General features: G+C 40.7%; 1 protein-coding gene across 2 annotated transcripts in view; it reads left to right on the top strand.

Annotated features, from left to right (window-relative positions):
• The first annotated feature begins 392 nt into the window (after positions 1-392).
• dok4 (docking protein 4) overlaps positions 393-13,742 on the top strand; it is a 38,581-nt gene continuing 25,231 nt past the window's right edge. For both annotated transcript variants that reach the window (XM_054771497.1, XM_054771496.1), the window contains exons 1-2: positions 393-587; positions 8,439-8,775. In XM_054771497.1, coding sequence (XP_054627472.1) covers positions 8,710-8,775 — 66 coding nt within the window. In that variant the 5' untranslated portion in view covers positions 393-587; positions 8,439-8,709. The remainder of the gene's footprint in view (positions 588-8,438; positions 8,776-13,742) is intronic.

The following is a 13,742-nucleotide window of genomic DNA, read 5'->3' as shown; positions in this document are numbered from 1 at the left end:
TAAGAACACCAACACTGGCTAGCATATGTTACCAATATTGGTTTCTAAGAACAAACTGTACAAACATTTTTATATTCTTTGTTCACCTCAAAGGGGGAGTGCCGTTAATGGCTGACACTTGCTCAGGGCTCGTGCACACGCACATGCCCGTAGTGTACGCGCACATAAACATACACAGAGTCTCAGAGAAGCTATGCAATTAGCAGTCATGGCTGAACAGGAAGAAGGCGGGATGTTGTATGTTGGAACGCTAGCGCCCCCAATGCAGTATCCAACATGACAGACAGCACGTTTAATCAATCTTTCCACCGTTGCGTACAAAAAATTTTTTTTTGCTCCAGTGACGCTTTTGGAAGCATTACGGTAGAAGGCGGTGCCCTGGAGGAGTTTGGCTGGCGGGTTACATTTGTCTTCAGTCTGACAGGACAAGCAACGACGGTAGCGCTCCTCTGCCATGTTCTAGTTCTTAATGAGGACAACTATACTACTACATGCTCCTCAAAGGCAAAGTGAAGCAACGGAAACGAAGATTTTTTTCGGGTTGTGGGCTCGTGATGCCTTTTCTGACTGACGCTCTCGTCCGGCAGGTAAATCCAGCAGGGCTAAAAGCCTTCATTTTCATTTATTTTTATTTCCGGTCTCACTTTTAATTTATCTGGTATTTATTTACATTCATAATAATTATTATGAATTGCTGAAGTGTCATAGCCGTACAAGTTTGAAGACGAAAACGATGCAAAGGACTGTGTTCTAGAGCTGTGCGAGTCGTGAACGAGTCGTTCAAAACGAGTTTTTATTACAAACTCGAGACTCACGGGTACTCTCTGTGAACTCGTTCACGCACTCACCCCAGCTATAGCCAGCCAAATTAACATGTAATTAATTGTGTAACAGTTATTTTGAGGGCATTTGTACATATGTATTATCCACGTGGAGAAAGCATAAGATCTGGCTAGGGGTGGACTAGGACAAAAATTTGGCCCTGGACTTTTTCACTCAGACTTGCCCCATACCGGCAACCCCCTATTACGAGCTGTCCCTTGTCACAAAACAAACTGTACAGGGCTGGTTTTGAACCCACAGCCACAGGCTGACTTGATGCTCCATGCTTGCGTCATAGCAGCGATGCCCATCATTTGTGCATTTCCGGAGAATGCACCCCATTGCGCAAAATTGGGTGCCCCATGGATTAGGAACCCACAACACACAGACTAGGGAGGGGCAGCCCTGACTGTGTCAACCCGCCCCCTCTGTTGTGTTGTGTCTGCAGCGGCATGTTCCTGAGCCAGCCCAGGAGAGTTAGTCGCCGTAGTTACCAAGGCGAGGCGCAGCGAAAAAATAAAAAATAAAGTGGCCTTCAATCGGCCCCTTATTGATCAGCCCACCGGGAAACCTCCCAGTGCTCCCATTGGCCGTCCACCCCTACATCTAGTCCTTGCCTCAAAGCAACTCTCCTTTCCTCTTCCTGCCTGAGCTGCATCACAGACTCCTCCACAAAGCCCGCCAGTTTCACTGACTCATGGGTACTCCACGAAGACTCGAGTTTCACTGACTCAGGTGCAACTTGTTGCGTGTAGGTTTTTGTGCACGCGCTCTGTGAAGTAAAAAGACTCAAGTAAATAAGGTACCCAATTCACTTCGGTGACTGACTCATAAGAACTGCCATCATTAAAAGGAGTTTTCCATCATGCACGTGTTCAACCCAAAGCTTCCCAATCATTCTGCCAGCACAGTGGTGTCCAAAGTGCGGCCTGGGGGCCGTTTTTAGCCCATTTGTTATTATTATAGTTACCGCTGCACATTCTAAAATTACAATTAAACAAGAAAACTAGAAAAAATATGGGAAAAAAGATTAGAAAAATCTGAAATGCTGATAGTAATAACTAACAAAATCACTAATAATAATAATAATAATAATAGGCTTTGTCACCACACACCACAGAAGTATATAACTGTGGATGTGTGGGTATGTATGTATTTCTATAAAAATATCTTATATATGTATATAATATAATTATCTTTTTCATTTAATGCATTAATTTGTATATTTTATATTATATATAATTTTTACTTATTACATTTTGTATTTTTTAAAATGTTTTTTCAAATAATTAGCGATTTAATTTATTATTTATATATATATATATATATATATATATATATATATATATATATATATATACACACAGTCAAACCTGTCTTAGCGGCCACCTTTATAGAAGGGCCACCTGCCTATAGCAGCCACTGAAAAATCCCCCCCAGCAAATTTACATGTTATAGACTCTGTGTATAGCAGTCACCTGTCCAACGCAGCCAGCGGCCACCCATTTTGTCTCCCTTGGTCAATATCTGACCTGCATATAGCAGCCAAATTACCAACTCAAGTAGAAGCTTCATGCACGAAAAAGTTTTGTTTTTCAATCAATGAAGGCGTCGTGTGTAGACTTTAATTACTGAGTCCTAGCTCAGTCACAATCATTCACAAGATCCACACAAACTGTCAGTTGTTCCACATAAAAAGCCGTCTTCTTTTGAGCTTGCTATTTCCTGGTCAAACATGTAACTTTAAGAGCATTTGCACCAAAACATTACCGCAAAGTAGGCTGGGAACAGGACGTGCTCCCAGCGACGCTACAATAAAAAAAAAAAAAAAACATATGCTAGCATGCATGCGGCAGCAGAAGCAAAACTGAGTTTGGTTGTACTTAACTGAAGTATTTTATCAGTTATCAGTTATTATTAAGCCTCTAGCTTCCTTTTAGTCAGTAAAAACCTTGACTATGATTGCACTACATTGTCATGTAGACCTACAAAGTACACTTGGAAGAACACGAGGTGAATAAATGTATTGCAACTGATGTGAAACTGATGAGGGGTAGGATTAAATAAGCTTTGCTTCTTTACTCCTTTTTGGACATGCAAAATTGTGAATTGTACTATGTGATGTGCTACTGTTTGACTCATGCATGTTCAGGATTAAAACCATGAACCATGATAATAACAAGCCTAGTAGTGCTGTACAACTTTTATCAGCAGTCCGCAGTGCCATCTACTGGTCAACATTATTATTATTATTTTTTTCCCTTCTTTCCTCTACTGGTCAACATTCAAACTGGACGCCAACCTGTCTATAGAGGCCACCTGTCTATAGCGGCCACTTTTGCAGACTCCCTCTAGTCTAGTACACCAGTCACAGTAATTTATTTAGGTATTTTTTTATTTATGAATTAATTATAAATTAAAAGAAACATTTTTTTTGTTTAATGACTGTTTAATGACCAGATTTTTGGGACATCCTGTAGTACAAATTATTCGCTATACAGCAGTGTGTGAAACTGTGTGTGTTGTTCTGCTGGATTTGTTCACTGCCTGGTTGATGCTGTTCATGCTTTCATCATGTGGGAAGCTGGTGGCAGGTCATTCTCAGCTCTGGCTATTGGCTACCACTGAAATGTATGTACCTACATGTACCTTAAGTTACATGTACCAAAATGACTAATACTACTCAAGAAACTCTGAAGGATCTCTACATCAAACAAATATGCAAGAAAGTGCCCCATCTCTACCAAAGAACGGGACGATGTTTTCTAAAGCTACTTGTTTTCTTCTGTTTACGTTTTGCACTGAGAAGGCAATACCCAAAGAGGAGACTTCAACCACAGAAGAGGCTTTTCAAGACTCACATGCGCCAATAGCTAACTCCGCAGGGTGTCTACAGCAAAGAAATATGCAGGAAAGGCATTAAAAACAAGTTGCAGGCCCCAAGTCATTCCTGGGCCACACTTCGGACCCCGCTGCTGTATGGCACTGCAGTTTGTCCACGACAAAGTCAGCGATAGCAGTGACAAGACTGCAATCTATCTGTGGCATTGGATTGCGAGGGGAGGCAGCTGGTGTCATTTTCTACTTTGCATAATTGGTCAGCAAAAAGTGCTTTGAGGCCATGTCCGTCATGTCAGTCATCCCTCGCCACTTTGTGCTCTGAATTTCGCGGCTTCAGTCTACACGGTTTTTCAAAAATATAGTAATTAATAAATCAAATTAAATCAAATCAAATCAAAGTTTATTTGTAAAGCACCTTACTACATCCCAATGGTGCCCAAGGCGTTTCACAAGAGGAAAAACAGGTTATAGCAAATGAGAACAGGATAAGATTGAATAAGATAGAATAAAAACAACTAAAACAAAATAAAAAAATGAAAATACAGGCACAGAATCACAACTAATGTACATATAATCATCATGCGTCATAAGCCAGCCTGAATAAATGAGCTTTTAAAAGAGATTTAAAAACTGACAACTCTGTAGTAGATCGTAGCGCAGGTGGAAGGGAGTTCCAAAGTGTTGGGGCAAACACAGCAAAAGCACGACCCCCTCATTTTTTGTATTTCATCCTTGGGACTTCTAATGTTGTGTGTTGAGAACAGCGCAGGGCCCTGTAGAGGTGACGGACAGTTAAAAGCTCAGCCAAGTATGCTGGAGCAAGGCCATTAATGATCATGCTGTTTTGTGGTTGAATACGGCCAGTTACTCGTTAAAAATGCATATTTAAGCATAATTTACAATATAAAAATAGCGAAATTAAGTAAAATACAAATATAAGGCATTCAGAAGATGCATTCAATGACGTTCTGGTGATATGCTGTAGGGGTGTAACGACTCATTCACTACATTGATGCATCGATTTGTATTCCTATGGTTCACCTACATTGATTTGTGTTCAACAAGTTTCCATTCCGGATGACATATATCGCTATAACATCGTTTAAAAGGTAATCAATCGATACGAGGAAATAAAGCGTTGGATTTAAGCACGGTAGGTTTGTAGTGTGGTGTGTGTAGTGCGGCCCACATGAAATGACACTTATTTATGTCTTAAATAGCTTATTTTCTCTTATTATGTCAACTATATTGGGTAAAAGGAGTGCAAAGGTGACTATAGGGTTGTTATTTTATGTCTAGAGTGCTCTAGTAATGTTAGAAAATGTATTTAGATGGTTGTAAACAGGTTTTCTATGCTCTAACTACAAATAATAAACAAGGAATCCTATTTTGCGAAATTTATAACGATTGAGTTTATGGGCGAGGGTGAACAGGTGCTGCTAAATTTGAAAAAAGTTAGCACCAAATTTATTTGTGCTGATCTAAATTTGTGAGAATACAAAGTGTGTTGGATGGCGTCGTTCATGATCACAACACAAATGAAGCACAACACTTAAGACAAGATTCCTCAAATGTCGAGCCTTTTGCTGTCACTGCGCCCGCTGTAAGCAATATGTAAAAATTGTGCTTGGTAGGTTGCAAAATCCTTTACTATCACCAATTCTCCTGTTGTGAAATGTTTTTGTTTGTAAATGTGTTTATAAACGTTACAAACTGTAACGTAATTTAATTGGTAATTTAAAAATGATATTTCTCAAATAAGTTTGCATTATGTGTGTGCGGAGAGGTGCTGTATGTGTGTGTGCTGTCAGACATGTACCGCAGCGTTTGCAAATGTGGTTACTAATGGAAAGGCAACTCTCTACGTGCACTGTTTAGCTCAAGGGTGGACCAACTTTTTGACTCGTGGGTGGGGTTCTAAAACTTGTGTGAACTGCATGTTTTAAGTGTTACAGTGTTCCCTCGTTTATCGTGGGGGATAGGTTCCCAAAATAGCCCGCAATAAGTGAAATCCGTGAAGCAGCCAACTTCATATTTTACAATTGTTATATATGTTTTAAGGCTGTAACACCCCTCACCATACACTTTATACACTCTTTTCAGACAGGCAATAACATTTTCTCACATTTCTCTCTTGTTTAAACACTCTCAAAAAAAGTTCAAACCTTTGTTTGAATTTTAATGATCAACCTATAGGTCGGACACAAGAAATTAAGTCACTCACGCGTTTTTCACTCCTGTGACCACGCCTTTTCATCGTGGTGCCTGTACTGTAACGTGTTTGTATTCTTGTTAAAACATATTGTTGCAGTCCTCCTCCTTCGAACTGAAGATTCATTCAAGCTAGCAAGCAAGCAAGCTTGGGATGACACAAGAGACATGGCAGGGCGGCATGAGGGAGATTGATTGACAATGGTCTACAGCAGGGGTGTCAAACTCATGCCATGGAGGGCCGAGATACTGCAGGTTTTCTCTCCAACCAGTTTCTCCAGCAGGTGACTTAATTTATGAGCTCTTCACCTCAAATTGAAGGAGGTGTTGATCGTTAAAATCACCTGCTTTAGTGACTGGCTGCAAAGAAAACCTGCAGTGTCTCAGCCCTCCATGGCACGAGTTTGACACCCCTGGTCTACAGCCAATCAGGACGAGAAAGGGAAGAGATAGACACCCAACTTCCCACAATGCAATTCTTCTTAAAGGGCCAGGCTCGGCCTATAACGTTCATATGCTGTAATAAAAAGAAGCACTAAAAAAATTCAGCAAATCCGCGAAAGGTGAACCGCGATAGAGTGAGAGAACACCAAATTATAATAACAGGCCAACTCAAAAAACAAATACAATTCAAATACAAAAAAGGAAGAATCAAAGCCAAATATTCAGCAGCAGTAGAATAAACCAGTAAAATAAATTAAGGTATTAGGAAGCAAGCAATCAGACAAATAAGTAAGTGAGTACTGTAAATTCTGGACTTTTTAGTGCACTGGAATATAAGCCGCACCCACTCAATTTAAAGAGAAAAAAATATTTGTACACCTGTCTGTAAACCGCAGGTGTCCACGCTGTAACATGGGATATTTATTACACAGAAAGATGTTACACAGAAAGATTTTTGTTAACTTTGAATTAAATAAATGCTTTTTTCCAAACAGTGCTGAACAGTGTGAGTAACATGGCTGGTTAAAGAGTAGCCTACCATAAAAGTCATTCATCGTTCTCTTTATCTTCCTCGTCTTTTTCAGTGTCAAAATTGAACAGCCTCGTAATTCCTACATCACACACTTTGTCAGTCTCTGTCTTTACAGTAGTTGTCACTCTCGGTATCACTTTTGTCTCTCTTTTGCAGTAGTCCAGCCTTTCAAAACCCGTTGGTGATAATGGATTTTTTGACAATGCTCCACACTGTCAGGATGTACTGGCAGACTTGAGCAAAAGTTGCAAGATTGATCGCCTTTAACTTGAAAGCTACATTATATGCATTTCTTTGTGGGTTTTTCTTCATGTGTTTTCCATGATGAGGGTGTGTGCATGAAGAGCGAAATGGCTGTTCTGAAGTATACGAGCTGTTGTGACATTAGAACGTGCCCGTAAATTAGCCACATCACTTTTATAAGCTGCAGGGTTCAAAGCGTGAGAAAAAGTAGTGGCTTAAACACCGAAAATTACTGCCAATAAATAAATAATGCACATAGTCATTCCTCATTTAGTTGAATTTGTCACGTTTCGCAGGACAGGAGCGAGTGCTTCCTGTCCTGCGCTCTTATTTTGGCGGGTCGCACTTTCTCCGGGGAGGAAGTGGCAGCTGCGTCAAGCCTGGTGGCCGCGCAGCTGCGGAAGATTACAACTAGTGGAGCTTAAAAGACCAGCGTCGACAGACGTACCGCTAGTTCATTGCCATTACTGTTGCTGTTGCCTCTGTTACACTTGTTCCTCCTCTCCCTATCAGTGCTATTACCTACATTTACTCACCTGGACTTTTTGTACTTGTATCGCAGAGCCTTCTTCTCTTTTGCCTTTTTTTTAACCTTTTATTCACCATTAAAGAAACTTTATTTTTAGAAGCCGCCGCCTCGTCTCTGCATACCAGGGGTCAAGCACTTGACAGATTGTGACAGAATTTACCTTGGTGTGGGTTACAGCCGCAACAGTAGCCCGTGTTAGAGATTATTGTGCCTGTAATTCAATTAATTCAAACTGAAATAAAAGCCTGTTGTTCCGGTGATTAAGTCTGGTGCTTGTGTGAACAGTGTAGAATAATACATATCATCACAAACTCTTTCAATACATCTTCTTATATTTGCATTTTACTTCATTTAGGCATTTTTATGCTGGGAAATACTTCATTTAGGCAAAAAACATAAAATTTACTTAAATATGCTTTTTTTTTATTTTTTATTTTTTTTTTTACTAATAATAGGCGTTATTCAACCACAAAAAACATTATTTATTAATTAATATATTTTTGAAAAATCGTGAGAGATTTTCCCCCAAAAACAAAATTCAGTTCCCTCTGTAGATTGCGGGCCATGTTTTGCCCATGTCTGATTTAGCTGCAATAAAAACCCCATATGCCTCAGGTGATTTTCTTATTACAATATTCGTGCACAAACACACAACACAATTACAAGCCATCCTGCGCACTTAGCCTTAATAACATACATGAATAATGAATGATAATGTTGTGCTCCTCACTCTTCAATAAATAATCTGTCCGTCAATGTGTATGCATTTATGCTCCTCTCTCTCTCTCTCTCGCCCCTCATCAACCCGTTTCTTAGTCATGGCGATGAGGCAAGACTTGTCTGGTGGACAGTGAGGAACCGGACTCAGATGAAGAAGAAAGCACAAGAGGACCAGCAGCCAAAAACTACAACCACCAAATCTTCTATAAAAAGGGAGAAGATAAAAACTGGAGGAGAGAGAGGGGGACATGTAAGAAGCAGCTTCACGTCAGAGAGGACATTCAGAAACAGCGAGATTTGGAGTTGAACGGAAGGAATGTACCAGACCAGTTAAGAGGGTGGGGAAACATCTGGATGACCTCCAGAGATGGCCTCCAACTTCAATGACATTGTCAAGCAGGGGTATGTGCGCATGCGCAGTCGAAAGCTCGGGGTAAGTCTGTAGTTGAACTCCTGATTTCTTCAAGAACAAGAACAAAAAGAAATGTGTTACTACTTTGGATTAGAGAGGGAAATAAGTAATTTATACCAAAGCAAAAAATGGTTTCGTAGTTGGTGTAGAAACTCGTCTCGGCTAGCACAGAGGTCAGACGTTTCTTAAGGTTGCTCACCAGGGCATCTTAGGAGGGATTTTGCTCAGAGAAACATCCCCAAAGCAGAATGTTTCCATCTCCATGTTTGACAGTAGGGATGCTGATGTCGGACCCATACTCACCATTTCTCTGCTGAGTCCACTTAATGCATGCAAAGAGCTCCATTTTGGTGTCATATGACCACATCACATTTTGCCAAGCCTTGTGTGAATCATTCATGTCTTAATGGTCAAACTTCAGATGGGCTTGTCCACGTGTCCTCTTGTTTATTGTCCATACTGCATAAACCTGTGTTTATTGTCCATACCATAACCCCATCGCCACCATGGGCCACTCGATATGCAACACAGGTGCATTTTATTGATGGCATTCTGAACGCACAGAGATATTGTGATCCACTTTGCTGTGCCACTCATCCACATATATCACCTCATGTCGCAGCATGATAATGCAGGGCCCCATATTGCAAGGATCTATACACAGTTCCTGGAAGGTGAAAACACCCCGGCATACTCACCAGACACGTCAGCCATTTAGCATGTTTGTTTGGGATGCTCTGGATTGGCATATGCAGTATTTGAGGCAAGTGGTGGGCAGACCAGATACTGACTGGTTTTATGAAAATATAATTTAACAAGATAAAAAAAACAGCAAAAATTGAAAAACAGACAATATGTCTGTGTAGATTGTCAGTCATCCAAGTCATGGTAATCCGCAAGTTTGAATTGAGGCAACTGGACTTTTCTTCGCGGACGTTTCACCTTTAATCCAAAAGGCAAATTTTAGGTATTGAGTTCCCCACTTTGTATGTCCCTGGTGGGTGTGTCTCCTGGGGGTGGTCACCACGGGTTGTTGTTGTGGTGGTCGGTGTGGCCCGTGAATGACCCTCTTGCATAGTGAACGGGCAAATGGACTTGTTACATCCAATATTTTATGAAAGTGGAGCAAAATTTTAACCAACTTTTTTTGACAAAAACTGAATCATACGAAAGCCGGTGCATACAAAAACTGAAGTTTGACTGTACAGTGATTTGAGAATGGGTTCAGAGAATGTGCTTTTACTGCCATCTAGTCTCTATTGTAAATTAGGTTTTGTTACTCTGTGTGCTTATACTGTAAAAACAAACAAAACATAATTTGTTTTCCAAACTATCCACACATTTCAGGTTAAGATTAAAAAGGACGCTTAAAACCAGAATGTAAAATCACAAGCTGATGCAGTATTATTGGAAAAAAAAGCCTCAAACCATTGCAACATTTGCTGCAACTTTTTGAAAAAGCTGCTGCAAAATCAGGCATTTTCAACAATCACAAAACAACCCACAAAATCCTGGAGGGACGAGTAAGCGTTTCTTTGAGACGCCAGGCCCACGTGGTAGAGACATTCTTTGTCTGAATTGTCAGTTTCTTCAAAAATGTCCTTATCACACCAATGACTTTTTTCTGCCGTTTAGCTGCATCAAATTAGAGGTCTTTTGTGATAAGATCATCAAGGGTGCTGGAGGGTGCATGGGAGTTTGCCCAACCGGTCTACATGTGCTTTGTGGGCTAAGAAAAGGCATTTGACCATGTCCCTCGCGGTGTACTTTGGTGGGTGCTCCTGGAGTGCGGGATTGGTGGCACGCAGCTATGTGCCATTCGGTCCTTGTACAACCGGAGCAGGAGCCTGGTTCACATAGCCAGCAGTAAGTCGAGCCTGTTCCCGGTGAACGTTGGCCTTCTCCAAGACTGTCCTTTGTCACCGCTTCTGTTCATAATTTTTATGGACAGAATTTCTAAGTGCAGCCAAGGAGTTGAGGGCCTTCTCTGCTGTTTGCAAATGATGTGGTCCTGATGGCCTCATCAGCCTAGGAACTTCGGCGTTTACTTGGGCAGTTTGCAGCTGAGTGTGAAGCTTCAGGGATGAGACTCAGCACCTCTAAATCTGAGGCCATGGTTCTTAGGCGAAAAAGGGTGCATCCTTTGGGTTGGGAGTGAGGCCTTTCCCCAAGTGGAGAAGTTCAAGTATCTTGGTCTTGTTCACGAGTGAGGGAAGGCTGGAGCATGATTTATGTTCCGACCCTAGTTTCTACCCTACCATAGGTGAGGTAGGTTCCCGTGGTGAGGTGCTCCAGGCATGCCCAGCTGGGTGGAGGCCTCAGGGTAGACGTAGGACGCTGAAGGGATAATGTCTCACAGCTAGCTTGAAAACTCCTCAGTGTCCCCCCGGTGTTAGAGGAAGTGGTGGTGGCCAGAGTCTGGGCTTCTGGGTCTGGGTTTTTTTTTTCCATGTGGCCGAGAATTCATGGTGGCGCCCCTGGCCAGGGGTACTGAAAATACTCAACACATTTTCAACAAACTCTTTTTTTCAGTTTTTGATATAGGGCATGAATTAGCCAACATGCAAACACTGACGATGGACAGAGACATTTGGCAAGGCGTTGTCTACTCGATTTTGGATGCGTCCGCCAAGTAGCAGTAGTAGTAACAGTAGACCCATCATATGAGTAGAAGCACAACAATTAATAGAGTAATCGATGGTTAAATTATGACCCAATTAATGAACAACTATTGATTAATCGTTTTTAAAATTTAAATAGGTAAATATTCTCTGATTTCAGCCTCTCAAATGTGAATATTTTGTAATTTCCTGAGTCAACCATGGAAGCACACCTATTATCTCTGTGTTTTAGCCAAAACAAAATATTCACACATATCAGCTTATTTGCTCTGTCAGTTCAAAGCTTCTATTTTTGAGTAAGGAGGCGGAAATTAAAAATGTGTTTTAAAAAAATCTGATTCATCAATCAATTGAAAAAATAATCGAACGATTAATCGGTTATTAAAATAATTTGTTGTAGTTATAGTTAAAATAAATCGTTAGTTTCAGCTAGGCCTGTCACAATAACAAATTTTGCTGGTCGATAATTATCCTACAAATTATTCTTGATAATCGATATTATTGACAGCATTTTTTACATTAATTATATGGCATAATTATGAGATTACACTGTATCAAAAGCAATAAACTTTAATTTCTGAAGAGTAACATTGTAACATTGTAATTGGAATGTCAAGAGTTTTTAATTAAACAACAACATAATAAATTAAACAAAGACAAAAAAAACTAAATGAAAATACAATGGACTCTCTTAAGAATAAAAACACTCAAATAAAAACCACACACACATGCAGTTATGTAGTGTATTGTTAAATAGATAAAGGGGGTCATATTTAATCATGCAGTGTTTCTGTTATCCTTCAACACGTCTTCTTTCACTCGGTTATACAGTTCAAGAATTGCTGTTTGTGACATGTTGTACATGTACGTTCTCCCAGGCAATTTGTACTGTCTGTTAAACTTTTTTTTTTTTGTCCTGTCCAGCCACTAGGACAGATAGTATTGTTGATCTTATGTGCTCAACATATTTGCTCTGCCAGGGAAAAGTGTGAGATGCACTTCCCCTGTTATACAGAATTTATTTAACTTTAATGTTTTGTTGTTATGCAAATTTGGAGCGGCCGGACCGGAGCAAGAGGGGATAGAGAAGAAAACAGAGGAGGGAGTGGGGGGATAAGAGGGGGACAATAAAGAGAGAGACAAGGACAACAGCAACAACAACAATTGTGACGACAATAACAAAACAACAGAAACAAACAGGACTACATCAGCACATGTCTGTGACGGCTATAAAGACCACGACAGAGAGGACAAAATAATATCAACAACCACAATGATAATACTAGATTGAAACAGTCATACATATTAGTAGTAACAGTAGTAATGAAATTATTAACTATGATAGTGATCAGAATGACAATAACTGTAATGCACACTGTTGAACATTTTTAACATTTTCTGAAATGTTGCATTTGTTTTGCAATGTAGCGAGCGACACTGACTGCCTCGAGACGAAGGCTCCATTCCACCTCTGTTTTAGGTGTGCATACAATTTGGTTGTATTCCCCTGCTTCCTCGTCACTGCTTTCGAACAAATGCGACATCTCAGTTCGTCTGTGTTCATGCACTCACCTTGTTCATTTTGTTTGAAACAAATATTCACACACGGGGTGTGTGGCATTCGCCTTAGAAACTATCGCTTTTGTGCCGTCATTCATGTTAGCATATGCTGGCTCGCAAGGCTAATTTGCTGCTAGCCAGGGTAGCCATCCTCCACATACAGGGATAAAGAGGAGAGGAGATGACAGGAGGGTTCACTCTGTCCGTTCATTCCACTGTAGCACCAACGTGCACAGACAGCTGCAGAAACCCTCCTGTCATCCAGCCTGAAAGAGAGACGAGGAATACAAACACAAATGCACGCACATGTCAATTTATCAAGGCCGCTGAAAATGATCGAAAATTGTTGGATTAATCGATTTATCGATTATCATGCAGCACACAAACACCATCAACTGAGCCTAAGCAGTGGTGTCAGTGGCAGGGGTGTTCCGATTTGATATTGATATTGGGCTGTCGGGCCGATATCAGCAAAAAAACGGATTATTAGCACTCTGATACAAGCAGTCGATTCCAGACTCCACCCCAGCGTGTCTGTCGGATAGAGCCCACGTAATCACAACAAAAGACTGTGTTAACATGTTAATAGAATAGCATGGAGTAGGAGTGATGTCGGCCGTGTGTATTTTTTGCTAAAGTCTGAAAAAGATGTGGCAGCTGAGTGCAAAACTTGTTATGCACAAGTTTCCCGTTGTGGCACAGAACCGGGGAAGTTTAACAGGACCAAACTCATCGCACATTTGAAGCAGCGTCATACGGAAAACTCCCATGGAACGACAAGAAAACAGAAAAGATGACCAGCCCCTG

This window comes from Dunckerocampus dactyliophorus, chromosome 3 (genome assembly GCF_027744805.1).
Source record: "Dunckerocampus dactyliophorus isolate RoL2022-P2 chromosome 3, RoL_Ddac_1.1, whole genome shotgun sequence".
Taxonomy (NCBI): Eukaryota; Metazoa; Chordata; class Actinopteri; order Syngnathiformes; family Syngnathidae; genus Dunckerocampus; species Dunckerocampus dactyliophorus.
Note: the sequence above shows the minus strand (reverse complement) of the source record. Positions and strands in the feature narration are given on the sequence as shown.